At 43.8% G+C, this 27,147-nt stretch overlaps 1 protein-coding gene across 8 annotated transcripts in view; it reads right to left on the minus strand.

Annotated features, from left to right (window-relative positions):
• LOC141264961 (uncharacterized) overlaps positions 1 to 27,147 on the minus strand; it is a 497,475-nt gene that overhangs the window by 217,953 nt on the left and 252,375 nt on the right. The window contains exon 9 of one of the 8 annotated variants that reach the window (XM_073677417.1): positions 10,517 to 11,293. The exons of the other annotated variants lie outside the window; for them this stretch is intronic. Within the exon in view, the coding sequence (XP_073533518.1) occupies positions 11,129 to 11,293 (165 nt within the window). The 3' untranslated portion in view covers positions 10,517 to 11,128. Of the gene's footprint in view, positions 1 to 10,516; positions 11,294 to 27,147 lie in introns of those variants that run through there. 8 annotated transcript variants of the gene reach the window in all.

Below are 27,147 nucleotides of genomic sequence, written 5' to 3' on the forward strand. Positions count from 1 at the left end.
TTTAAAAAAAAATTCTGGCAATATCCAGACCTGTCCACATGAAAAGGAATTTTTTTTTGATGAATTCAAAATATAAATATATACAACTCCTTTATAGACTTGAATTGACAATGGTACTCCAGTCACTAGATATCAGCTTCAATACCCAATCCAGGCGTCTCTACTTGACACAGGACAGCATCATCATTATGACATCATTGATAAAGGGTCTGGCTCATGCACCCATTTTAATGGCTAAGCCAGCCCCCTTCTCCTTCACAGAAAAGTAGGTTGGCTTAGTTATTAAAATCAGCCAGCCAGTCAGCTACCTTCAGCAGTCATCTCAGGAAACTCTTTCCTCTGTCAAGCAGAAGCCAGAAGTGAAGCGGATATCATACTTCCAGTATTATAGCTCGGAGCGACATTTTTAATTTTGGTAGATAACAGTGAGCAAGATTGTCATCAGACAAATCCCTAACAAATTAACAGAAAAGACTGAGGAGTCATTGCGATACATAGGAATGCTGGGAGATTTCAGCTCTGAAGCCTGTAGAGATGTGAATGCAGCACCAGACAATAATAGTCATTGAAATGTGTGTGTTGTCGGACCAATAGAGGCCAATTTTAGCAGTAGAGAACCACAGGATTTTTTTTTTACATTTTTTTTATTTTTGGTTTGCCTCCCAGAAATTAATCAGCCACAACTTTTTTACTTCTACACTGTATTTAGGCTCTTTTTTTAACGTGACGCATTTTAGATTTTATTATGTGTACCTATCCGAATGTTTCTTTTCATAAATGTTCTAGTAAGGAAGAATGAATGAAAAATTCAACTTTGTATTTTATTCCCATTGTTTCCCATTTTCCATAAATTACCTACTGTATGTTGTACACGTCGTTACGAGCCCAAGGGATAAAAAATTTTGTTCTTTATATAAAAAATTATTTTATTTTTTTTTACAATCATTATTTGATTGGAAGCTGTAAACTTTTTTTTTTTCACTGTAATGCCTTAAGGGTTTTTTTAAATATTAAAATTGCAGGCTGGTCATTTAAAAAAGCACAGGCATCTGTTACGGCATACCTTGGGCATACTTGTTAGCACTCCCAATTTTAGGAGGACAATCAAGTGTATGGATCATTAAACATCATTTTTACCCAAAAAGGGGTATTGTTTTCAAGAGTTGAGCAAAAAGATTTGCAAGTCTATTGTCCATAGTCAGTGGATGCCAGACAATAGGTCTGACAACCTTCTCCTACCTTCTGGCATCGTTGGAACCACTTCTGATAAGTGGCATGATAAGATTGTTGCGGTGGGATGCAATCATGACATCACGCCAAGCTTATTAAGAAGAAGAGGCACCGATGACGTCGGTAGGAGATGGTTTTCAGGCCTGAGGTCCAGCGGTCATGGGATCAATGTGGCCACTGGACCAGGGTCCTACAAATCTTTTTACTCAACTCTATTGCTTTCCAAAAAGTTTATATTTTAGAAGAAGCATTCGCATTAATGAGGGTGTCTGTTCTAATATGGGTTTATATTGGACAGTGGTGATGAGTAATTTGTTATGTGGCCTGCCACATGAATCAATTCAATGAGCACTTGTGTCGAATTTTTAGGAACTTGGCGAACGTGAACAATTTGCAATTCCTTGTGCGCCACCATTTTAGACATTGCAGAAGATTGTATCAGCAAGAGAAGGAACACATGACCTCGGATGCATAATGCCTTGTTGCTATCAGATCACAAGGCATAGCACATCCAATCAGTAAAGACTACTGTAGCCTGTATAAAAGCAAAGGCAGGGAATGCAGCAGTTTTTTTTTGGGTGAATCTGGAGAGTGGGAAAATTTCACAGCTCAAAGCTTAGCCATAGAGATAGGGAGAGAAAGAAATAAAACAGTAAAAAAAACATGTACAGATATAGTGTGTGACAGCACAGCAGTGAAGAATATTAAAAAGTCTAAGGAAGAACAGACTGTTAGTGATCATCTGTGTATGTGTGTGTGTATATATATATATATATATATATATATATATATATATATACACACACACACACACAGTACAGACCAAAAGTTTGGAAACACCTTCCCACTTAAAGATTTTTCTGTATTTTCATGATCTACGAAAATTGTACATTCACACTGAAGGCATCAAAACTATGAATTAACACATGTGGAATTATATACTTAACAAAAAAGTGTGAAACAACTGAAAATATGTCTTATATTCTAGGTTCTTCAAAGTAGCCACCTTTTGCTTTGATGACTGCTTTGCACACTCTTGGCATTCTCTTGATGAGCTTCAAGAGGTAGTCACCGGAAATAGTTTTCACTTCACAGGTGTGCCCCGTCAGGTTTAATAAGTGTGATTTCTTGCCTTATAAATGGGGTTGCAACCATCAGTTGTGTTGTGCAGATGTCTGGTGGATACACAGCTGATAGTCCTACTGAATAGACTGTTAGAATTTGTATTATGGCAAGAAAAAAAGCAGCTAAGTAAAGAAAAATGAGTGGAAATCATTACTTTAAGAAATGAAGGTCAGTCAGTGCGAAAAATTGGGAAAACTTTGAAAGTGTCCCCAAGTGCAGTTGCAAAATCCATCAAGCGCTACAAAGAAACTGGCTCACATGAGGACCGCCCCAAGAAATGAAGACCAAGAGTCACCTCTGCTTCTGAGGATAAGTTTATCCGAGTCACCAGCCTGAGAAATCGCAGGTTAACAACAGCTCAGATTAGAGACCAGGTCAATGCCACACAGAGATCTAGCAGCAGACACATCTCTACAACAACTGTTAAGAGGAGACTTTCTGCAGCAGGCCTTCATGGTAAAATAGCTGCTAGGAAACCACTGCTAAGGACAGACAACAAGCAGAAGAGACTTGTTTGGGCTAAAGAACACAAGGAATGGACATTAGACCAGTGGAAATCTGTGCTTTGGTCTGATGAGTCCATATTTGAGATCTTTGGTTCCAACTGCCGTGTCTTTGTGCAACACAGAAAAGGTGAACGGATGGACTCTACATGCCTGGTTCCCACCGTGAAGCATGGAGGAGGAGGTGTGATGGTGTGGGGGTGCTTTGCTGGTGACACTGTTGGGGATTTATTCAAAATTGAAGGAATACTGAACCAGCATGGCTACCACAGCAACTTGCAGCGGCATGCTAATCCATCCGGTTGGAGTTTAGTTGGACCATCATTTATTTTTCAACAGGACAATGACCCCAAACACACCTCCAGGTTGTGTCAGAGCTATTTGACCAAGAGGGAGAGTGATGGGGTGCTACCCCAGATGACCTGGTCTCCACAGTCACCAGACCTGAACCCAATCGAGATGGCTTGTGGTGAGCTGGACCGCAGAGTGAAGGCAAAAGGGCCAACAAGTGCTAAGCATCTCTGGGAACTCCTTCAAGATTGTTGGAAGACCATTTCCGGTGACTACCTCTTGAAGATCATCAAGAGAATGCCAAGAGTGTGCAAAGCAGTCATCAAAGCAAAAGGTGGCTACTTTGAAGAACCTAGAATATAAGACATATTTTCAGTTGTTTCACACTTTTTTGTTAAGTATATAATTCCACATGTGTTAATTCATAGTTTTGATGCCTTCAGTGTGAATGTACAATTGTCATAGTCATGAAAATACAGAAAAATCTTTAAATGAGAAGGTGTGTCCAAACTTTTGGTCTGTACTGTATATATATGTATACACACACACATATATACACACATACACTACGCGTCAGCACACTGCGATTGGTTAATTAATACATGAATTCCACTATTGCTGCACACATTAACAACATAAGGTACTTAGTTAACATTTTTTGATCAAAAAGTGCAAAATCCATTCAACCATGTCAAGGCGTACCTAAATATGGACGATCCCTATCATTTGTGTCTCGCCTCTCTATGTGCCAAGCCAGCATATTTGTGAACAGAAGGAGTTCAGCTTTTAGTTACGAGCTGTATTTATGGTTGCTTTTCACTTCCACAGTTCAAAGGAGACCTGACTTGGTACATAGAGGGGCGAAACACAAATGATAGGGTCTATCTATATTTAGGTACACCTTGACGTGGTTGGATGGCTTTTGCACTTTTTAATAAAAAAATGTTAAATAAATACCTTATATTTTTAACATTTATATCAATATTGGAGCTCATGAGTTATGATTGTGTAGCAACTCACTCGGGAAAATAGGTAATAAACTAAAAACTGCAACTGACCCTGCCGGTTCCTGTGGTGACGGCCCCACCGGCTCTTCTTTCAACACTCACACAATGGGCCTAGACGCTGTTTGAACAATGGCTTAAGGCTCCTGAGATACTGATGAGATTACTAAAATGCTGGACACTTTACAAGTAAGGCTATTTAGTACCCACGATGCAGAAATGCTGCTGATTTTTTCTGCATCTCCCTGGCAGGAAAAACGCATGCAAATTTTACATGCGTTTTTCCTGCCAGGTAGAAGCGTTTGTCAAGCATTTTCGCATGCATTTCTGCATGCGGGTTATCAAGCGCTTTTCCAAGCGATTTTAGCATCACTTGAAAAAGTGCTTGACAACTTGGTCACACTATATAAATCCATGCAACCGCCATGGATTTATACAGTGTGACCAAGATAATAGTTAAAAAAGAATAAAAATGTTAAAAATTAAAAAAAAAACATTATACTCACCTTCTAATGGCCCGCGGTCTTCTCTCCGATGCGCCCGGTCTCTAGTACGGCTCGCAGTGGTGTAAAAGGACCTTCCATGACGTAATTTAGTCATGTGACAGGTCACGCGACTGCCGACGTCAGTGGTCGCGTGACCTGTCACATGACTAAATGACGTCATGGAAGGTCCTTTTACACCATTGTGAGCCACCGGGGAGCCAGGACGCATCATACAGGAGACCGGGGGACATCAGAAGGTGAGTATAATGTATATTTTTTATTTTTAATTCTTTTTTTTAACAGATACTATGGTACCCGGGTCTGGAGAAGAGTTTCCTCTTCTCCAGACCCGGGTACCATCCGCACATTGAATCGCTTAATATTCGCATGTGCACATGTAGTCATGCGGATATTAAGCGATTCAATGCAAGTCAATGGCGGTGATTACGCTGCGTGTCTGCAAAAATAATAGACATACTGCGGATTTTTCAGCAATGATAATCCGCAGTGGAAATTTCTGCAGCATGTGCACAGCACATGTGGATTATCAGTGGGGACCATGGGGCACGTATTACCAAGCGTTTTTTAAGCGTTTTCGCTGCGGAAATTCCACACAAAAATGCGTAGTGGGCACGCAGCCTAAAATTAGTGTACATAAACAATGAGCAAGCAGAACATTAATAAAACACAACAAGCAAATCTGTAATAAAACACAATAATAATGGATGGAAATGGAGCGCCGTGATGGAAAAGTCTTAGTCTTTAGCAAGTGACCAGCTCCTCACAGGTAGGTTCAAAGTAAAGAACAGAAACAGCAAGGAGATAAACCCTAGCTGGAATTTCACTGAGTGGCTTCAAGCTATAGCAAAATGGCTGAACATTCAAAAAAAATCAATCACCAGTAGGAAATGCAAGCAGGGGGACAGAAAATGAAGCCACACCCGAAAGGTGATAGGGCAGACAAATGAAAATACCTGTGTTATGATAAACAGCCTTCAGCCAGAATAACAGAACCTAAACCTGGAGAAAAGGTGTGTCTGAGGTGGATCGAAGGATAGAGAAGCAGATCACAAAACACAGGCTCAAGGTTTCGAACCCAGGAGCACGACATCATGTATTCATGATCCTGAGTGTGCTAATGAACAGTTTATATGTATGTGTTTGTATATTGGCCACATGCTGCATTTGTGCACTGTAGGGATTGTACTCACTTGGGTGCGATGGGGGGCAAACTGGAGGCATGTTCCTTTAAATGTCCATAACGGTTTATTTGCTTCATAAACCGGTAAAAAGAAAAAATGCAAACAGCCTTTAGTGCAGGCAAAAACAAAGAAAACAGTCCTTTTAGCAAAGTCTCTGGTTAGTCAGCGCTGTGGTCACACAGGCTGGTGTAGCATCCAGTACACGGCCCAGTCTGGAGACAACCACACACAGGAGGCCTTCTCCCTCCAGACACACAGACCATGTGCCAAACAACAGCCTCCATTTTATAGGCTGTTAACCACACCCAGAGGTGACTTATGTGGGTAGCTAGACCAGCCCAACTCTCCAAGCTACTCATAACCTGGTCCCAGGTGCACCAAACGATCCTCTTAGTGCAGGCGTGCACTAGAGAAACACTCCGGGTTACATCACAGAGGACAGCAATCTCTGTGACACATACCTCCCATCGACTACGCGACCATTAGCCATCTTACTGCACCTATACATTAAATTGTAATGTTGTGCGGGTCCTATTTTACTTGTTGTGTTTCCAAAGCCATATATGTGGAGGTCACTTTTACATTACCAAGGCTGTGTTTGCGCTAAAGATCTTTAAAGGAGAGGGATACAGTCCTACGAGACCTCAGAGTGCCATACACATTTTTTCAGGGCAATTAGAGGCAGTCTTAATGTAAGTGAAGTTTTTAGGAAAAATTTAGCGAAGGTAGCGAATTTGAATTCTAAAGGATTCACTCCCCTCTATTTATTTTGCCTTTGGTTGCACTGTAGAAAATGTGAACACTCGTTGCTGTGTTCCTTTAAAATATTTAGGCAGTGAATGGACATTAAAATAGAAGAACACCCTGTGATCAGCTTTAAGATAGCGAAACCTTCTTCTTTCAGAAAGAGTCCGATGGGAACAGCCACTTTATTAGTGATATTAAAATGCAGCATTAGGACAGGCCAAAGAAGCCTGTGCATGGGATTAAATGCATTTGTGAACCAGACTTCACAAAACAAACTGCATAAGAAATTAAATAGCTCTCTTAGACCTGATGAAGCTGGTCTACTTACTTTCAAATTTAATTTGGACATTTAGTTAAGAATTGTACTGTATAAGTCCATTTTAAAATTAAGCAGGGATCAAGAAGAATTCTACAGAAATTCGGACATGGATTTTCATAGTAAGTACACAAGTCCCATGAGGTTCAATCAATTTAATCATGTATACATTTTGTATTTTGAAATTAGGTGAATTATTGGCTTTATCATTATTTCCATTACTGTTTTATGGCTTGGACCTACAGGAAGTCCCTCATCTTCAGGTCGGTCCATGCTACATTATCTAGTCTGATACTGTAAATTCTGATTATGAATTTGATATTAACCCATTATATGACAATGCATGAGAATATCCACACAAATTTATAATCCAACATACACGATCAAAGCCTCGATTTATATCCCCAGGATATGATGGGAGCTTGGAGTACAGTATTTTTGTTTGCAAACGTAGTGATTAATTGACCGGATAATTGTTCCAAAAGGAGTTCTCTTCATTAAATTCCCCAAAGACCACAGTTTAATTTCCAGAGAAACAATTAGATATTCTCCGGTAATGAAGAAGACAGACGGTCAGAGGCAAAAGATGAATTCTCTCCCCGGTGTTATTAAGGCATTTTAAAGTCAGTACATTGAGAAAACTTCACAAGGAGGCTGAAAAATGGGTTTATATTGTATGATCAAAAGCTACACAATTTTCGATTATACTTTTCGAGATCTCTGCTTGTAGTCTTGAATGGGAACCATCATTGTTTTCTTGTAGATGAAAATTTGACATGATCATGGGATGATCGCAAATATCCTGGGCTCCTGGCATCATATTTTTTCCTAGTGCTGGTTTGGCTGTACCTTTATCAGATATATCCTAGTACAAACTCTTAGTTTATCTCCAACAGAATAACAAAATATTGCTCATTTACATGCACCTTCAAAAATCAACAATATACATTAAAGGGTTGTCTCTTCTGAATCCCTATATTTTCCCCAGTAAAATAACATCATCTATACTCACCTACAGTGACGAAGCTGTTCCAGAACAATAGTGTCCGCACTGGCTCTCCCAGGGCTCGCGTGACAATGTTATGTTACGCAAGCCCTGTGGCCAATCAACGGCTACTTCATTCTTCCAGCCTTTGGACATAACTAACATCTGGAGGAAGTCAGAGCTGCGGTTGCAGTCTCACGTCCTCCAGGTGCCTGATTTGTCTAAAAGAGAGGAGAGTGAAGTCATCGCTGACTGGCAGCTGGCATCACATGACATAATGTTAAGCAAGCCCTGGGAAAGCCAGTGTCGACACTGTTGCAACGGCGCTTGCACCAGAAGTGAGTATATATAGGTGTTATTATTTTATTTGGTGAGAACATAATGATTGAGAAGAGGTTGTCTCAGTAGTGGACAAATTAAGTGGCCCTTATTATGCCATGTCGTCTCGACTTTTAGTTTAGTAATAGTAAGATGTAGAAAAAAAAAAAAAACTAATACTCACCTCACCTCTGCTGTTCACTGTCCCCCATTTGGTCTTCGGCGCCATTTCTTACCTCCGCTGAGCTTTGAAACCCTGGGAATCATCACGATAGGTGAATATTTCTCTGTACATGTGCGTTACAAGCTCACTGCAACAATCTAGGCCAGTATAAGCCGGACCTTCTGGTCACATCTAGGTGCGGGATATCCCGGGACTAGTCATGGTAGAAGTCCCAGCCTAGCATGAATATGTCCGGAGTTTCAGCGCATGGTGGCAGCAAGAAGAGTCTCTGATAGCAAACATCGGAGGCGGTCGGAGAGGTCAGCAGTGAAGTGAGCATTAGTGAATTTTATTTTTTTAACCATCTGCGGGCACTCTATGACTGAATTCACAAAAAATCTGCACTCAGGAGAATACAACTTTTTCCAAGTTGTGAACCTAGCCTTAAAGTGGTATCTCGGTAAGAAGTAGTTAAACTATTCCTCCCAAGGTAACGATGGGTCAACTGTGTTTGTACAGGGGCCATAAAGGGTAGTTTCTCTTTTGTGCCACCTTTTTATAGAAGGACTTTAGGAAAAAATTACAGCGCTATGCACTACAAATCCCACTAGAATCAATCCAGTCATTAGACCTCTTAGATCCCAAGGTCCATACCAACATGGCATCAAAGGTTTTCCACAGGAGTAGAGGGTTGTAAGGAGCCGGTCAATCAGAGATTGTTAGAGACACATGCAAAAAGCATGCCTGTATGTCATAAAGAGGTGGTCAAATGTCTACTGGTTCAAGTTCTCGAGAGGGCTCAAAAAGAAAACATGGTAACGCCATAATCCTAATCTGTACTTAAAGATCATCAATATAAGATTGTTGGAGTCCGACACCCAACACCCTGATGTCTACTCGGGTAAGCAATTTACGGAGTTCAATACCGCATTGTTTAGTGGCTGCTGCCGAATACTACCGTCTATGTCTCATATATCTGAATGAAGCCACACTGCAACGGGTGGCCGAGAACGCCCCCGCCCAAAGGAAATACAATGAAGGTAGGCATTGCGCTGAAGCAGCTCTGCGGTTCTTCTTTCTCAGGATCAGTGGGGGTCTCTAAGGTTGGCATATGATGGCATGTCCAACTGCTCAACATCGATAACAAAGATGAAAAATACAAGGGTGCAAAAACTAAAGAAGAAAATAATATTACAGCTTAGAATGCAAAAGTGAGGAAGGAGAATGCAAATGTAAGATTTCAACCGGCAAAGAACAGGCAGTGATTGACAATAGAATAAAAAGGTAATCGTTGCAGCCCACAGAGCTGTCATCCCAATATTACCATTCTCTGTAATTAACACAAGACACTGCAAACAACAGGAGCAAAGGCTGTGAACAATCTTGTGTTTTGTGCAATGCGTTGACGACTCCCGCTGGCTTTCCAGATCCGCATTATATAGGTGATGCATATGAGCTTGTTGCTTTATCAAAGAATTATAGAACGTGTAGAAGACAATTCTGCGTCCCTTGTACTTATGCTGTGTACAAATAGTAAAGTTTTCATGCTCCACATATGGCATTTCATAAGTGAGATGTATCTGAGCATATAAAGCAAATGAATATCCAACATGCAGGTTTCATGCCGATCTCCGTAAATGTCACTGAACTCCTTATTTGGAACAGCTGACATTTCCAGATAGAGCATGAAAAAAAAGTTTAGGTCTTATTCTGACATGGAGACCCTTGAGTCGGATTACCCAAGTAATGAAGAGCAATGTTTTACAAATTTCCATGCAGATGATTCGGAATAAAGTGGAGTAAACACACTTTCTATGGTGAAGATGTGGTCAAATGTCTTCAGTAGCTGAGGGTTTGGTCAACAGCTCCTGACTAAAAAAAGCTTCATTGTCAGTTCGGCCAAGCCTGCATGTGTTCTCAATAGAAAGAGAGGAATAAACCACTGCCAAAATCTTATCTTTTGTGTAAGGTTGCCGCTGGACAAGTCCTGGATGTCCAGATAGTGCTGAGAGGTTTATTTTTAATGGGCCTGGATTTTGGGTCCAGATTTTAAGAACGACTGGAAGAACTGGGCGGGACTGGTCGTTCCCATTCTCCTATCCAGGCTTTGCAGCCTGTTTAAAGCTGCGCTGCCTCAGTCTTGTTCCGTGAGTGAAGCTGGAAAGACCTGTGATCCTTTGCAGGTCCTTTGTGTAGACCTAATTGTAAACTGCGAGTCTGTACTTGTTGTGGGACTGTTTATTTTTATGTTATGTTTATGCTGGAGAAATGCCAATAATTTTCTGTTGACGTTTCTGGGCTTAAATAAATCTTTCTGTTTTGACTTAAGAACTTGCTGCCTGTACCTACCTCAACCGCTGCCAGAGATAGTGAACCCCTTACACTTGTAAGTCTCTTTTTTTTCCACTGACTTCTGCCGAATGTACATTGAGTGAACATTTAATATACAATAGTTTGTTGACCAGTTTGTGTGTGTTAGATATGTCTGACATTCATTAAGCAAGATGTCAGGAATCAAGAGGATTAGGCATATTGAATTTTATCCTGATCCTTTGGTCTTAAATTTAGATGCTATCACATTGATGTTGACTTTCATTGAACAAAGGAAACAATTATTCTCAATAATGCCCCATCTTCTGTTGCTTAGTCAATCATCTTCTTGCTCATCAATCTTCCACTTTTAACAACTCCTCAAGGGGAATTTCGTCTTGCGTCTTCTCATAAGAACAATCTGCTCAATATCCAGTGGCAGGAGATACTTAATTTGGAGGAAAATGTCTCGTTGTCCACAAAGTCTTCACCAACACCACAATCCAAATCCGAGGCATCAATACCGATACCAAGTAACTTCGAATAATAGTTGAAGGCAAACTTTTTATTACTGGGTCCTTAAATGTCAGTGCGTGATTCTTCACCGCAGAAATCTGAAAAAAATACAAAGTCATTCAAATCCATAATCTGAGAATGGATCCAATATATAAAAATGTGTTTTTTTTGGTTTTCCAAATGTTAAGATTGCACATATTTTCTGTGCTCCTGTAGAAATCCAATGGGGGGATAGCAAAGTATATGGAGAAGTAATAATAGGGGACAGTCACTGGTCCTCAGAACTTGGGGGGACAGTACTAGAATTATTTGTAATTTGTAACAATTTTCTTCTTTTCTGGGGTCGGCAAGATATAACCAAGAAAGGACTTAGTGTCACCCTGCCAAATAATTTCTGAATTATTCAGCTGACCCATCTCTCCCCAGGACATGCCAGTCTCCTCTTATTTACTGGTATTTATCTTCAGGTGTACATATCCAATTTAGTTCACAGTAATGAGTTGCTCATGATATTTTTGGACAGATCGGTGATGGTGTCTCGAGAACATGACAGCTAATTAAATAAGATGAGATTTTGAGATCCGCGAGTTCCATACAACCTAATGTCATTAATTTCAGAAGAAGACATACAAACACCACCATGGTATCTATTAAATGTCTGATGAAAAATGCATCAACTGATCCATACTCTCCAGAGAATAAGGAAGGGTTTTATGTGTCTAGAGTAGTTAAATTGAAAGAAAACCTCTGGAAGGGAGACCATCATGTCCATCCTGCCAGTCAGTGTCAATGGCCTTCAAAGCTAAAACTCTGGTCATCACAACATCTCATTCAATGGCAGTGTCCTTACATGTTAAATAGCGGTCCGCAGAACCCTTGGTTCTTAGTTCTAGAAAGGAAACCATGTCTATTTTGCAAATCACTGCCAATGACCTTCAACACTAGAAGTCTACCCTCTACGAAAACTCATTCAGTGCCCATACACGGTAGATAGCTGTCTGCTGAACCCTTGGTTCTTGGTTCTGGAGAGGAAACCATGTCTATTCTGCAAATCACTGCCAATACCCTTCAACAGTAGAAGTCTACCCTCTACAAAAACACATTCAGTGCCCATACACGATAGATGGTTGGGTGTTCTGATAGCTATTCCCTCTTTTTCAATCCTTCATATACACCATGGTCAGTGGAACATACATATTATCTCAATGGGGAGAGGGGAATAGCTGCAGCTAGACACCTCGGGCACAGATAACATCCATTAAGAAAGGATTGGGCTTGTTTAAATGCAATATGTCCGACCCTCCTTTTTCTGTGCTAATTCAGTACCACCCAGAACACACTGGACGTTCAGCTAAAGTCATCTAATGTGTGAAGCCACCTTAAAGGGTTTATCCACAACTTTTTTGTGCTACTATGGGCTTAAAAACCAACAGGCAGGAAGTTCATAACTACCTGCCTGTTCTACCTGGCGCCGATACAGAGCGGTTATTCAGCGCTCCAGCCAGTGATTCAGTTGCTCAACATCAACAAAGCATCAACTTCCCCTTCTGGGGTGCTCTGTCGACAGGACTTGACTGCCAATGTTATGCTAATTGACAGACTGCTCCCTGCAGTTAGGAAGTGGGGAGCCACCTGTCAATCAGCATGACATCAGCAGTCACGCCCATCAACAGAGCAGAGTGGAAGAGAAGCCGCTGCTCTGTCGATGTGACATTAACGGACGCCGTTGTGCTGGAAGAGATCGGAGCCTGGCACAACAGGCAGGTAGGTAGCACCTACTTGCCTATTAGTTTTTAGACCCATAATAAAAAAACTGTCTTGGATAAACCCTTTAAGTAAGTTTGTCACTTATATAAATTACACAATAGGGAGTTTAAGGGTCTTCTTCATTGATTAAATAATCTGGTTCCCATGATGACTAAAATAATAGTCCTCATAATGGGACTACGTCACCTGTCCTGTATGCATTTCGCTATTAGGGGCTATCATGCATCCAAAGAGGAGGATCTGGTCAGTTTCTTTCAGCTGAAGTGGTCTGATCCTGTCAGCTAAAAAAACAAAACACAGTGGCGATGAACTGCCCATGTGCATTTTAATGCTGGAAAACATGGATAGGAACGTCTTCCTCCTCAAAAAAAAAAAAGAGTTGCAGGATCACTTAATGGGAATTTGTCACTAAGTTTTTGCTATGTAATCTGAAAGTAGCATGATGTAGGGGCAGAGACCCTGATTCCTGCAATGTATCACTTATTGGACTGCTTAGCGCAGTTCTGATAAAATCTTTCCACCATATTTAAGTAGAAAGCTGTCAATCACTGGTGGAGGCGGGATTACAGAGAGCAGTAGGACTACATGGCACGAGACAACTAGTCCTGTAATGATAATTTCCTGATGATAAAACAGGGAGTTTAGTGAAAGTACAGCAAGTAGCCCAGTAAGTGACACATCACTGGAATCAGGGTCTCGGCTCCTACATCATTAAACAGCAAAAATTTGCTGACAGATTCCCTTTAAAGAATGTAATGTCCAGAAAGTGTTAAAGCGATAGGCACCCAGTGTGCCCAACCTAAAGGACCTTCACAATACAGTGGAGGACAAACAGATTGGGCATGTATCGAGCCAAGGGCTAGAGGTTATCATCATAAGTCAAACCATTAAGGCCCTTTTCACACCACAATTCATTAGACCTACCGTCAAAAGATCGCTGATTAGATATACTCTGGTGGCCAATAAGATGGCTATTTTCATCAGTTTCCTTCCTTATGAAAAGTCATGAGGGTGACGAGTCACACCAAGAAACCCAGTAGGGCTTTATCTTTAAATTAGTGACCACAATTTCCTCTGCACGTTGACAAGGATATTTTTTTTTTTCAGTTAGTATTTACAATAGAAGATACGAGGTTAAATGTTCATCTGCCTTTAAGGTCAACTCATGTGTTAAAATGGAAACACATATAGAAAGCAGCGAAGATCACTATAACATGAAGGCAGCGGAGGCCTTGAGAAGTAAACCTTTTAGATAAGCACGTGGGATGGTATTTACAGCCCGTTACAGGGAAAATCTAATCTACTCTTTTTACAATGTAAGCTTTAACGAGTCGGTACCTGTCACATCGCGCTTCCATTGTCCTGGTAATATGTTTTGTATGATCGTAGAGGGCGGTGGAATCTGGCGGTGATGACAATAATGATAATAGGTTTTTAATCAGTCTGTAAAAATTGTATTTTTCTATATGTTATTATAATGGAATTTCATTAAGGTTTCCAAATACCTCCGAGCCATGTGGACGGAGTCTGCGTGGTGGCATGAGAAGACCCTCGGCAGGCCGAGTGTTTCCACTGCCTTCAAACAACATATAAAAGGGGTTTTCCCACAAACGACAGTTCATTTTAATCAATAGATCTTGGAATAATAATAATTTCCACAATTGGATGTGTTTAAATAAAATGTTCCTGTGCTGAGATAATCTTATAAATGTGCCCCTGCTGTGTACTGTGTAATGGCTGCGTCTGACCGTACAGGAACATGGTCTGATCATACCACAGCTCCTGGACATTATAGACATTACAGCAGGGGATCACAGCTTATTCTTACTTTGAAGTAAAACATTGTATAAAAACAGGCAGTGAAATGTTTTACCTCACAAAAAGAATCAGCTGTGATCCCGTACTGTAATGTCTGTATACTCTTTTGCTTCCTTCCCTGTCTAGGAGCTGTGGTATGATCAGGCCGTGTTCCTGCACGGTCACACACAGCCATTACACAGTACACAGCAGAGACACATTTATAAGATTATCTCAGCACAGGAACATTTTATTTATACACATCCAATTGTGGAAGTTATTATTATTCCAATGCCCTGGACACTGATCTCTCCTTCAAACCACATATCCAAGCCCGTTTCACTTCCTGCCGACTCCAACTCAAAAATATCTCCCGGATCCGCACATTCCTCAACCATGAATCAGCAAAAACACTAGTGTATGCCCTCATCATCTCCCGCCTCGACTACTGCAACCTCCTGCTCTGTGGCCTCCCTTCTACCACTCTCGCACCCCTCCAATCTATCCTAAACTCTGCTGCCCGACTAATCCACCCGTCCCCCCGCTATTCCCCGGCCTCTCCTCTCTGTCAATCTCTTCACTGGCTCCCCATCGCTCAGAGAATCCAGTTCAAAACCCTAACCATGGCATATAAAGCAATTCACAACCTGTCTCCTCCATATATCTCTGACCTAGTCTCCCGTTACATACCCGCACGCAACCTCCGATCCTCACAAGATCTCCTTCTCTACTCCCCTCTTATCTCCTCCTCCCACAATCGCATACAAGATTTCTCCCGTGCTTCCCCCCTACTCTGGAACTCTCTACCCCAACACATCAGACTCTCGTCGACCATGGAAACCTTCAAAAGGAGCCTGACGACCCACTTCTTCCGACAAGCCTACAACCTGCAGTAACCACCGCTGCACAACCAGCTCTACCCTCACCTACTGTATCCTCACCCATCCCTTGTAGATTGTGAGCCCTCGCGGGCAGAGTCCTCGCTACTCCTGTACCAGTCGCTGTCACATTGTGTTCAAGATTATTGTAATTGTTCTTGTATGTATACCCCTTTTTCACGTGTAAAGTGCCATGGAATAAATGGCGCTATAATAATAAATAATAATAATAATCTACTGATTTAAATGAACTTTCGTTCGTGGGAAAATCCCTTTAAGCAAATAATTTCTACAAATCAGAGAGGAACAACCTCTGTTTCTTAGAATTTCTCTTAGGCTAGGGTACAGACAAGCGGGCACTCTCTCATCTGAGAGAATCGGGTCAATTATGCAGATCACACTCCGATCAGATTCCAATCAAAGTGTGATCATCATGTAATTTGTTTCTCTCCTATGAGGAGAAGATGGAGAAAAACATTTCTCCATCTTTTTGATTCTGCCAGTCCGCAGAAATCAGACAGCACGTAGATGTCATCCGAGTGCAGTCCGATGGTTTCCATTGGATGGAAATCGGGCATGTTGCGAAAAATCTGACATGTGAACAGCCCCATATAATAACAACGGTCGGAGTGCGATCTGATGTTTTGTCCGATCGCACTTGGACCGAAAATACAACCATGTGCGCGAGCCCTAAATGGTCCTGTCCACTTGTTATTGTGCAACAGTCTCTTAAAATTGTCTCTTTTCTTCTGCTCCGTGCCATAAGGGTGACTTAAACCCACCATAAACTTTAGACGGCTGATCGTTCAATGTAGGCTGTCTCTCCCATAAACAGCTGCACTCCCTCTACTGAGAGTTCATGTGTTCTCTACAAGAGAGCCGCTGCCAGATATGTCTGGCGGCAACTGAGAGAACAAAAGGATAAGCAGTCCGAAATTGGGCATGCCAGATACTTAAAAGGGGTTGTACAGTCCAAATCGATAAGTCTGCAATCACTCTGTGTGACTGCAAACTTATGAATCCCCCCAGCGCACACTGTGCGCTGCAATGATTCCCCAGTTTTCAACTTGGGACCGAACGGTATGTAGGAGTTATACATAGCCCCAGCCAGAGGGTGCGGCCTCGCTCTCCATAAGCTTGTATACAGCCGAGGCTGCGACCCAATCAGCGGCAGGACCGGCCAGAGGGTGAGTCCGACTAGAAGGCGCGGCCTCGCTCCATACAAGCGTATGGAGAGCGAGGCCACGGCCACTGGCTGGGCGTATATATAATGCCTACATACCCTCTGGTCCCAGGTTGAAAACGAATTGTCGCAGCGTCCGGTGTGCGCTGGAGGGATTCATACGTCTGAAGTCACACAGAGTGACTGCAGACTTACTGGTTTGGACTGGACAACCCCTTTAACTCTCGAGACAATCATCTGTCTGGGGACCCCACACAATGTTAGATTGTCAGCCGAACATATTGACAGCGGATGATTTTGCCTAAGTTAGTCTAATGAGTATGTAGGGGCTTTAGGCCAGGGTTTCATTCTTGCCTAAAAATATTTAGATTTGGCTAACTGAAAAGATGGTAACAAATTGCAAGCTTTCGAGACTACGCAGGTCTCTTCATCAGGCTAGTACAACACAAAATCTTAAGAGTAGTGTTGAGCCACCCCCGTAGTGTTCGAGTTCGGTTCGGTTCGTCGAACACCCGTGTGTTCGCCGAACTGTTCGTCGAACTGTTCGTCGAACACCGTTAAAACCAATGGCAGGCAAACAAAAACACATAGAAACACATAGAAAACACCTTCAAAGGTGTCCAAAAGCTGACAAACTGCTCAGAAGACATAACTAACACATGGAAAAGTGACAAGTACATATAGTCATGCGAAAAGAAAAGAGGTGGAGGAGTAAAAGGAGGGGGAGACACAGATATAGGCATGTCATGCCCTTCTAAAATCCAAAAAGTGAGAAGCCGACACGGCCAGTCCGCTCCTGCCCGTGCCACCTCCGTGTCGCCGGGTTTGTGCCAGAGCCGCGGTGAACCCTGACGGCCAGCCCCCCTCTCCCAATACTGGTGCATGTCCGCTGGTGGGTCGAGCGAGCCCCCCTGTGGTGGAGGCAGCTCTAAGCTTTTTAATTTAAATTGTCTCTCTAATTTGAATGAATACACTTTAAATCCATTTACAAGGATCTATTGGAGGGCAAGTCTCATGCCAGCAGCCGCGTTAATTCCAGCTCCAGTAGCGTCCACTAAAGCTGCTGCAGTTAAAAAGCTTTTATAAGGATCGAGCTCGGCTGTCCACCGCAAGGCATCCTACTGCCAGTCCCAGCCCCTATGCCTTGGGGTGCCTCCTGATGCTCTTCACTAAGTATCCCATGGTCCCGAAGCATTTCCTTTGAAAAAATTAAGTGTCTAAACTACAGGTGGTGTAGCTTGCTTAACAGCCGGGATAATCCGCTGACTAGCAGACACTGCTACTAGGCACAAAGTATTTCCTGGGCTAGATGCAGTTAAAAATTTGTAATTAGATACTCTCGTTGGATGCTGAGAAAGCATTCCATAGAGTCTCCTGGCACGCCATATATGATTCTCTTAAAAAGCTTGGGGTAGGGGTCTAGGGGACCCTTTTATAGCCAAAATCACGGCCCTGTATCGCAATACGTCACCTAGGCTGAAGATAAATGGAACTGTAGCACCCTGAGGGCTCGGTTGCTACAGACGTATTGCACCTCACCCAGAGGTGTGATATCTCACTCTCAGGTAAGGATGGAGTGTGGATCAGGACCCGACACCTGCATGCATTACACCACATTGCCGTGGGGCAGGGCGACCAATATGCCCCTGAGATGGGCACGACAGTCCCTGTCCCTGGCTGGAGTGGGGGGGGGGGAACACTGAGGAAGGGGAACCCTGTAGTGCAGGAGCAGGGAGGAAGCAGTTCCTGGGTGCATTGAGAAGGGAGTATAAAAGGTGGGCACCATCTTAGTTCAGTGCAGAGAAGTCTGAGCAGAAGTGGCAGGGAGCAGGGGCTCTGCATGAGCTCTGCTCCGGAGGCGGGCCTAGTAACAGAGGCCCAGGTCTGGAAGAGGGAGAAGGAAGGAAGAGGAGCGGAGAAGGCTCCAGGAACGAGGAATGAAGGGATCCCAGGGGTGCGGACGGGCGAGTCGCCACCGCACGCCCGAATCCACCTGCGTGGAGGGGTCAGGCCAAAGGGGGAGACCGGTCCCCGAACTAGTGGAGGCAGGAAACGACCCTCAGCTAGAAACCGGAGGCTCTGACATTTTATGTGGCGCAGCCCCTCGCTACACCCGCTAGGAAGGCACCACATAGGGTCAGGGAAACTGGCGCCAAGTTTACCAAGAGGAGGCCCGAGGCAGCCGGACAGAAGTGTTGGTAAGAAAGGCCAGACAAAGGACACACAAAGGGGGTCCTGTGAAGTGCTCCAAAGTTATCTGGGAGTTGTCTGAGCCCCTCACCTGGTGAGCACAGTACGACGTGGACAGCCGTTACCTGCAGACGTGGTCTGGATAATAAGAACTGTGAGTAAAGGCCCTGGACTGCATCACTGACTCCGTGTCGTTACTGCTGCTGCCCTGCACCATCACCCCCATCCTCCGCATACACTGCCCTGAGGCTATACTCCTCCCGTGGGGAGTTATGCTACGCTCTGCTGCACCCACAACACCAGCCTCAGCGGTCTGCCCTGTAGCGGCGGTTCACTCTGACCGCAATCCACGGGTGGCGTAGTCGGACATTTAAACATCAAAACCACATAAATAGTTCCGCCACTGGTTTGACCGCCCTGAGCCACGGAACCGGGTCGCCGCCACGAAGACTACAACCACCAGCATCCACCAAAAAGGGTCCGGCTCCGGGTGTCCCAAGGCCCAGGGGGTGCGTCAGAACATTTTCATCACCTTTCACAATCACCAATGGGACAAGGCAGGGATGTCCTCTGTCCCCTCTCTTATACATCCTAGTGACGGAGCACCTGCTCTCATCAATTCGCCATAACCCCAATATTAGGTGGATTGAGGTGGGAGGCACCGAGTACAAGTGCTCTCTATTTGCTGATGATGTCCTAGTATATATCACTCAATCACATATATCCATCCCTGCTGTTATGGCTGAAATAGATCACTTTGTTACATGGTAAAATTTTAAAATCAATGCAGCGAAGTCTGAGGCCCTCGATGTCTCCCTCCCCAAATCCATATAGGATTCCATCCAGTCCAACTTTCCCTTTGCCTGGCCCTCACAGGGTATCAAATACTTAGGAATTCCTATTCATAGAGACCTCTCCCATCTATGTTATCTTAATTTTGGGCCCTTTATTGAACAACTCCATACAGACCACGGTTGGCAAGTTAGAACTGTAAGATTCACTACGTGAACCACTGGTGTTTTGTGGAAAAGCACATGTACACTGCGTTCCAAATTATTATGCAAAAAGTGTTTAGGAGTGATAAGGGAAGAATTTGTTTGTTTGTCAGTTAAACTCATTGATGGTGATGTGTGTCAGGGCTCTTTATATCACTGTAAGCAATTGCAGACACCTGTGCTAATTAGTTTGGCAGGTGTGTCCAATGAAAGGCAAGACTACTTAAGAAGGCTCTCTCACATTATTAAGCAGCCTACATTTTCTGCCAAAATGGGAAAGAAAAAGGATGTGTCGGCTGCTGAGAAGCAACAAATTGTGGAGTGTTTAGGTCAAGGCATGACTACAATCAACATTGTGCGATGATCAGGATGAAGTGTCTTGGCAATCAAGAAGTATGTAGCTGATTCACAGTACACACGTGTGCGTGCTGATAAGGGCAAATTGAGGACTCTTTCCTACAGGCAATTACGTCAGGTTGAAAGAGCAGCGGCAAAAAAGCCTTGTCATAGCAGCAGACAAGTTTTTGAAGCTGCTTGTGCCTCCAACGTCCCCCGAACAACAAGATGCAGGGTCCTTCAGAGGTTTGCAGCTGTGCATACGCCATCCTGTCGACCTCCTCTATCCACTTCACACAAGCAGAAACGGCTCCAGTGGGCCAAACATTACATGAAGACTGATTTCAAAACTGTTTTGTTCACGGATGAGTGCCGTGCAGCGCTCGATGGTCCAGATGGATGGAGTGGAGGATGGCTGGTTGATGGACACTCCACGCAAACACGGCTACAGCGCCAACAAGGAGGAGGTGGAGTAATGTTTTGGGCTGGAATCATGGGGAGAGAGATTGTCGGCCCCTTTAGGATCCCTGAAGGCGCTAAAGATGAACTCCATAATGTATGTGGATTTTCTCAAACAGCACTTCCTGCCATGGTTCAAGAAGAAGAACCGTGTATTTCACAGCAAGATCATTTTTCTGCATGATAATGCACCATCTCATGCTGCACATAAAACATCTGCATCTCTGGCTGATATGGGCATAAAAGGGGACAAACTTATGGTGTGACCCCCATGCTCCCCTGACCTCTACCCCATTCAGAACCTTTGGAGCATCATTAAAAGGAGTGTCTATGATGGCGGGAGGCAGTTCACATCTAAGCAACAGCTCTGGGAGGGTATTCTGTCCTCATGCAAAACAATTGAAGCAGAAACCATCCAAAACCTGACAAATTCAATGGACGAGAGAGTTCAGAAGCTCCTTTCGAACAAGAGGTCCTATGTGAAAATGTAACATCACCTAGAATAAAGTTTTGAGTTGAAAACTGTTTGATTTCAGTTTCTAACAACCTGCTAATGCTTATAATTTCAAAAATGACCATTTGTTTGGTCTTTATTAAAATGAAAAGGTTGATCGAAAAGTTTGGGGGATCTAAGAGTGTGGCAACCCAGTAGTCATGATTACTTCGAATTCTGACAATATGAGGGTCATGCTGCAGGTAGTGCAGCAAGAAGGCACTTATGTGTCTTGCGCATCTCGGAGCCCCAAAATTATTTTCCGGGCTAGATGCAGCTAAAAATTATTTTTAATTTTAAATCTGGTGGAGCTTATTATAGATGGCCTAATAGGATCAGTGCTGCACACTGCTACAAAGCCCAAATTATTTTCCAGTCAAGATGCAGATATACCTGATTAGTAATTTGAAAGCTTAAAACGGTTGGTAGGGTGATTTTAACCAATCATCAAGCTTTTACTCTCCCCAGGATGACACAGGGGTAGAAAAGTCGTTTCGGATCCATGATTTGTTCATCTTTATGAACGTGAGTCTGTCTACATTATCAGTGGAGAGCAGTGTGCGCTTATCTGTCAGCACACGACCAGCAGCGCTGAACACACATTCAGACAGAACGCTGGCTGCGGGGCATGACAAGATCTCCAAGGCGTAAGTGGCTAGCTCCGGCCATTTATCCAGATTGGAAGCCCAAAAAGAGCAAGGGTCCAGTGACACAGTCGTGGCTTCAATGTTTACTTGGAGATACTCCTGTACCATCGTCTCTAGGCGTTGACTATGTGTCAGACTTCTTGTCTCCTGTGGCCTTGCAAAGGATGGGCTAAAAAAGTGGTGAAATGATTCCGCAAAATTGATGTTACCAGCAGATACTGTGGTTCTGATACGGTTTGAGTGCTGAACACTTGACGGTCCCACGGTTGGCAAGTTGGAACTGTGAGATTCACTACGTGCACCACTGGTGTTTTGTGGAAAAGCACATGTAAGATTCTGCAACAGTCTCTGCTGATACTCCTGCATGCGTGCATCCCTTTCTATGGCAGGAATAATTTCGGCAAATTTACTTTTGTACCGGGGATCTAACAGTGTGGCAACCCAGTAGTCAGGATTATTTCTAATTCTCACAATTCGAGGGTCATGTTGCAGGTAGTGCAGCAAGAAGGCACTCATGTGTGTTGCGCATCCAGGAGCACCAAGTCCCTGTTGTGTTGGTGGCGAGGTAACAATCATGCTTCCTTCCTCTGTCCTCTCCCCCCAATCTCGCACAACAGAAATGTGATCAAGGTCTCCCTCATCTGATGAGTCTTCCATCAGTTCGCCCTCCACTTCTTCCTGGGCTCCTGCACCTTCCTCACTAGTTTGGCTGCTACCATGCGCCCTGGTAAAACCATCTCCCCCACCCTAACATGCCTGCCGCCTTGGTGCTGCCGACCGTCTGGACCTTGCAGATGTTAGCCCTTCCGCATACAACTCCTCCTCCTCTACTTCCTCCACCTCCTCTTGTGCCACCACCTGACTCCGAATTCTGTTTAACATGTGCTCCAGCATGTAAATCACCGGAATAGTCATGCTGATAATGGCATCATCAGCACTAAACATCTTCGTCGCCATTTCAAAACTGTGCAGAAGGGTGCATAGGTTCCTGATCTGAGACCACTCCTCCAGCGTGATTTGCCCCACCTCTGGATCTCGTTGGCCCAGGCTATACGTCAGAACGTATTGCACCAGGGCTTGTCGGTGCTGCCACAGTCGCTGCAACATGTGCAGAGTTGAATTCCACCGGGTAGGCACATCGCATTTTAGCCGGTGAAGTGGCAGGCCCAACGACTTCTGTAGAGATGTAAGTCGCTGAGCTGCGGGATGCGAACGGCAGAAGTGAGCACACAGCGACCGTGCCCTCTGCAGAAGGCCATCTAGTCTGGGATAGTGGGCTAAAAATTGCTGGACAACCAGGTTCAACACGTGAGCCATACAAGGCACGTGTGTGACATTGCCCCGGCGAAGGGCCGCACCGAGGTTTGCAGCATTGTCGCACACGGCCTTCCCTGGTTTCAGGTCCAGTGGAGACAGCCATTCATGAAATTGGTTCTCCAGAGCTGACCACAACTCCTCAGCTGTGTGACTCACATTTCCCAGACATTTCAAAGTAAAAACCGCCTGATGACGTTGAGCCCTACTGCCAGCATAGTAAGGAGGTGTGCAGGATCCCTTCTGCGCAGTTAGAAAGCTTGTGGCATGACCAGACAGGCTTTGGGTGCAGGTGGAAGACCGAGAGGAGGTTGAGGAGGCAGAAGCAGTGGAGGAACTTTGACATAAAGAGGATTGACGCACAACTCGTGGGGACGGCAAGACTTGGACAGCAGCCCCTTGTCCTGCTGTCACCATAGTTACCCAGTGCCCAGTCAGCGACATGTAACGCCCCTGTCCATGCCTACTCGTCCAAGTGTCTGTGGTGAAATGTACCCTGTCACACACAGAGTTTCTCAAAGAAGCGGTGATGTTGTGTGCGACATGCTGGTGGAGCGCAGGCACACCTTTCTTTGAGAAGTAGTGCCGACTGGGCATCTGGTACTGGGGCACTGCGACGGACATAAGGTCTCGAAAATCCTCTGTGTCCACCAGGCGGAAAGGCAGCATTTCTGTAGCCAAGAGCTTGCAGATGGTGAAATTCAACCTCTTAGCTTTCTCATGGCTAGGAGGAAATGGTCTTTTACTTGTCCACATCTGAGGGACCGAGGGCTGGCTATTGTGCTTAGACGGGGTTGATAAGGGTGTCCCCGGCAAACTGCCGGTCTGTGAGGAAGATGCAGGCGGACATGTTAGGTTGCCTTGATCCAAAGGTGGTGCTATCGATGTCGGACAGCGCTCAACACCAGCTGGTGTTACCACCTCCAAAGAAAATGATGACCTGCCAATCACGCTGGCTGTTGCGGGTAAAGAGGTGGCAGGTCTGCGCCCCAAAACAGGTGTGACTGCTGTCCCCCCAGTCACAGAGGATGAAGAGGCCGCGGATGCACAAGATATGGCAGACGGTGGTTGGCCCGGCCGGCTAGGCCGCATTGTAGCACACTGAGCTTCCCACTGCAACTTATGCTTCATGTCCATGTGCCGGTTCATGCATGAAGTACTCAAACTATGTATTTTTTGGCCTCTACTTAGCTTTTGCTGACAAATGTTACAGATAACACGAGTTGGGTCATCTTTATCGATCTGAAAAAATGCCCAGGCTATGCAAGGCTTAGCACCCATGCGACCTGAAGAGCCACCACGACTTGTGGTGAGAGGCAGAGTTGTGTTTGAGGATGCAGTTGTTGACGTGCTTCCAGTACTACGTCTCTGTCCAGGAAGGCGCAACCTGACCTCGTCGTCACTAGCATCTTCCTCCACCTCCTCTGCTGACCTCATCTCTTGGCTGACTGTGGGTTGACAGTAAGTGGGATCTCCAACCTCATCATCATCACCCTGTGTGTTATCACACCCGTCGTCCTCAGAGCCAACCTGTTCCTGCCCTGACAAAAAACTAAAGTTGTCGCTCCAATCAGGTATTTGAGTCTTATCATCGTCTTCCTCATTGTCTCCACCAACAGGAGTTACAGTTTGGGAATGAGGGTCTACATTATGGTCAGAACCTTCTGCGTCTGGTCCTGGATCCGACTCATAAAGATTCTGGGCATCAGTGCAGATCATTTCCTCGTCTGGATTCACAGAAGCGCTGGAGTCGACCTCTGATTCCCAGGCTATAGTATGAGTAAACAGCTCTGCAGACTCAACCATCTGTTCTACCTCATACTCAGACGGGCAGCTGGAGATTTGGGAGCTGTGAGGAAGCAAGTGCGATTTGGGTGACACCTTTGAGGACTGGAGTATTTGTGATGTTGAAGTTGATGTGGAGGAGAGCCCACTTAAAGGAGCACTTGATATCCGTTGAAGCACCTGCTGTTTTTGTGCCTCATCTGGAATTTGTAGCGATTGGCGTGGCCGTAAGAAAGGGATCTTATCACATTGTCCGCTAAAAGAAGTAGACATTTTAGTTTGGCTGGAAGATGGTCTTTCTTCTGCAGATGTTACTGTTGCTTTAACACCTACCCCACGGACACAACCTTTTTTCCCCTTCCCAACACGCCTATTCCCCTTTCCACCAGCAGCAGGCCTTTTTCCACTCATTTTGGTGGTTAACTAATTCACAACTCTGGAGTTGTTTGCACAAAAAAACAATGGATGGTAACCGAGCAGAGCTGAGTGGCCAAACTGTGGTATTAGGCCAAAACTATTGGCTGGGTTAGATGCAGAAAAAAATTATATTCAATTTGCAACCTGATGGAGGTCAGTATAGATGGACTAATACAACAAGTCCCACACACAGCTAGAAGCCCAATATTTTTTCAGAGGTAGATGCAGAAAAAAATATATTCAGTTTGCAACCTGATGGAGGTCAGTATAGATGGACTAATACAACAAGTCCCACACACAGCTAGAAGCCCAATATTTTTTCAGAGGTAGATGCAGAAAAAAATATATTCAGTTTGCAACCTGATGGAGGTCTGTATAGATGGATTAATAGAACAAGTCCCACACACAGCTAGAAGCCCAATATTTTTTCAGAGGTAGATGCAGAAAAAAATATATTCAGTTTGCAACCTGATGGAGGTCAGTATAGATGGACTAATACAACAAGTCCCACACACAGCTAGAAGCCCAATATTTTTTCAGAGGTAGATGCAGAAAAAAATTATATTCAGTTTGCAACCTGATGGAGGTCTGTATAGATGGATTAATAGAACAAGACCCACACACAGCTAGAAGGCCAATATTTTTTCAGAGGTAGATGCAGAAAAAAATATATTCAGTTTGCAACCTGATGGAGGTCAGTATAGATGGACTAATACAACAAGTCCCACACACAGCTAGAAGCCCAATATTTTTTCAGAGGTAGATGCAGAAAAAAATTATATTCAGTTTGCAACCTGATGGAGGTCTGTATAGATGGATTAATAGAACAAGACCCACACACAGCTAGAAGCCCAATATTTTTTCAGAGGTAGATGCAGAAAAAAATATATTCAGTTTGCAACCTGATGGAGGTCAGTATAGATGGACTAATACAACAAGTCCCACACACAGCTAGAAGCCCAAATATTTTTTCAGAGGTACTGTAGATGCAGATAAAAATTATTTTTAATTTGCAACCTGATGGAGGTCAGTATAGATGGACTAATAGAGAAAGTCCGACACACTGCTAGAAGGCCAAATATTTTTTCAGAGCTAGATGCAGAAAAAAATTAGATTCAGTTTGCAACCTGATGGAGGTCAGTATAGATGGACTAACAGAGAAAGTCCCACACACTGCTAGAAGGCCAAATATTTTTTCAGAGCTAGATGCATACAAAAAATTATTTTGAATTTGCAACCTGATGGAGGTCAGTATAGGTGGACTAATAGAACAAGACCCACACACAGCTAGAAGCCCAATATTTTTTCAGAGGTAGATGCAGAAAAAAATATATTCAGTTTGCAACCTGATGGAGGTCAGTATAGATGGACTAACAGAGAAAGTCCCACATACTACTAGAAGGCCAAATATTTTTTCAGAGCTAGATGCAGAAAAAAATTATATTCAGTTTGCAACCTGATGGAGGTCAGTATAGATGGATTAATAGAACAAGACCCACACACAGCTAGAAGCCCAATATTTTTTCAGAGGTAGATGCAGAAAAAAATATATTCAGTTTGCAACCTGATGGAGGTCAGTATAGATGGACTAATACAACAAGTCCCACACACAGCTAGAAGCCCAATATTTTTTCAGAGGTAGATGCAGAAAAAAATATATTCAGTTTGCAACCTGATGGAGGTCAGTATAG

Source organism: Phyllobates terribilis, unplaced genomic scaffold (assembly GCF_046119375.1).
Source record: "Phyllobates terribilis strain yellow unplaced genomic scaffold, ASM4611937v1 Scaffold_4__5_contigs__length_816908805, whole genome shotgun sequence".
NCBI classification, from domain to species: domain Eukaryota; kingdom Metazoa; phylum Chordata; class Amphibia; order Anura; family Dendrobatidae; genus Phyllobates; species Phyllobates terribilis.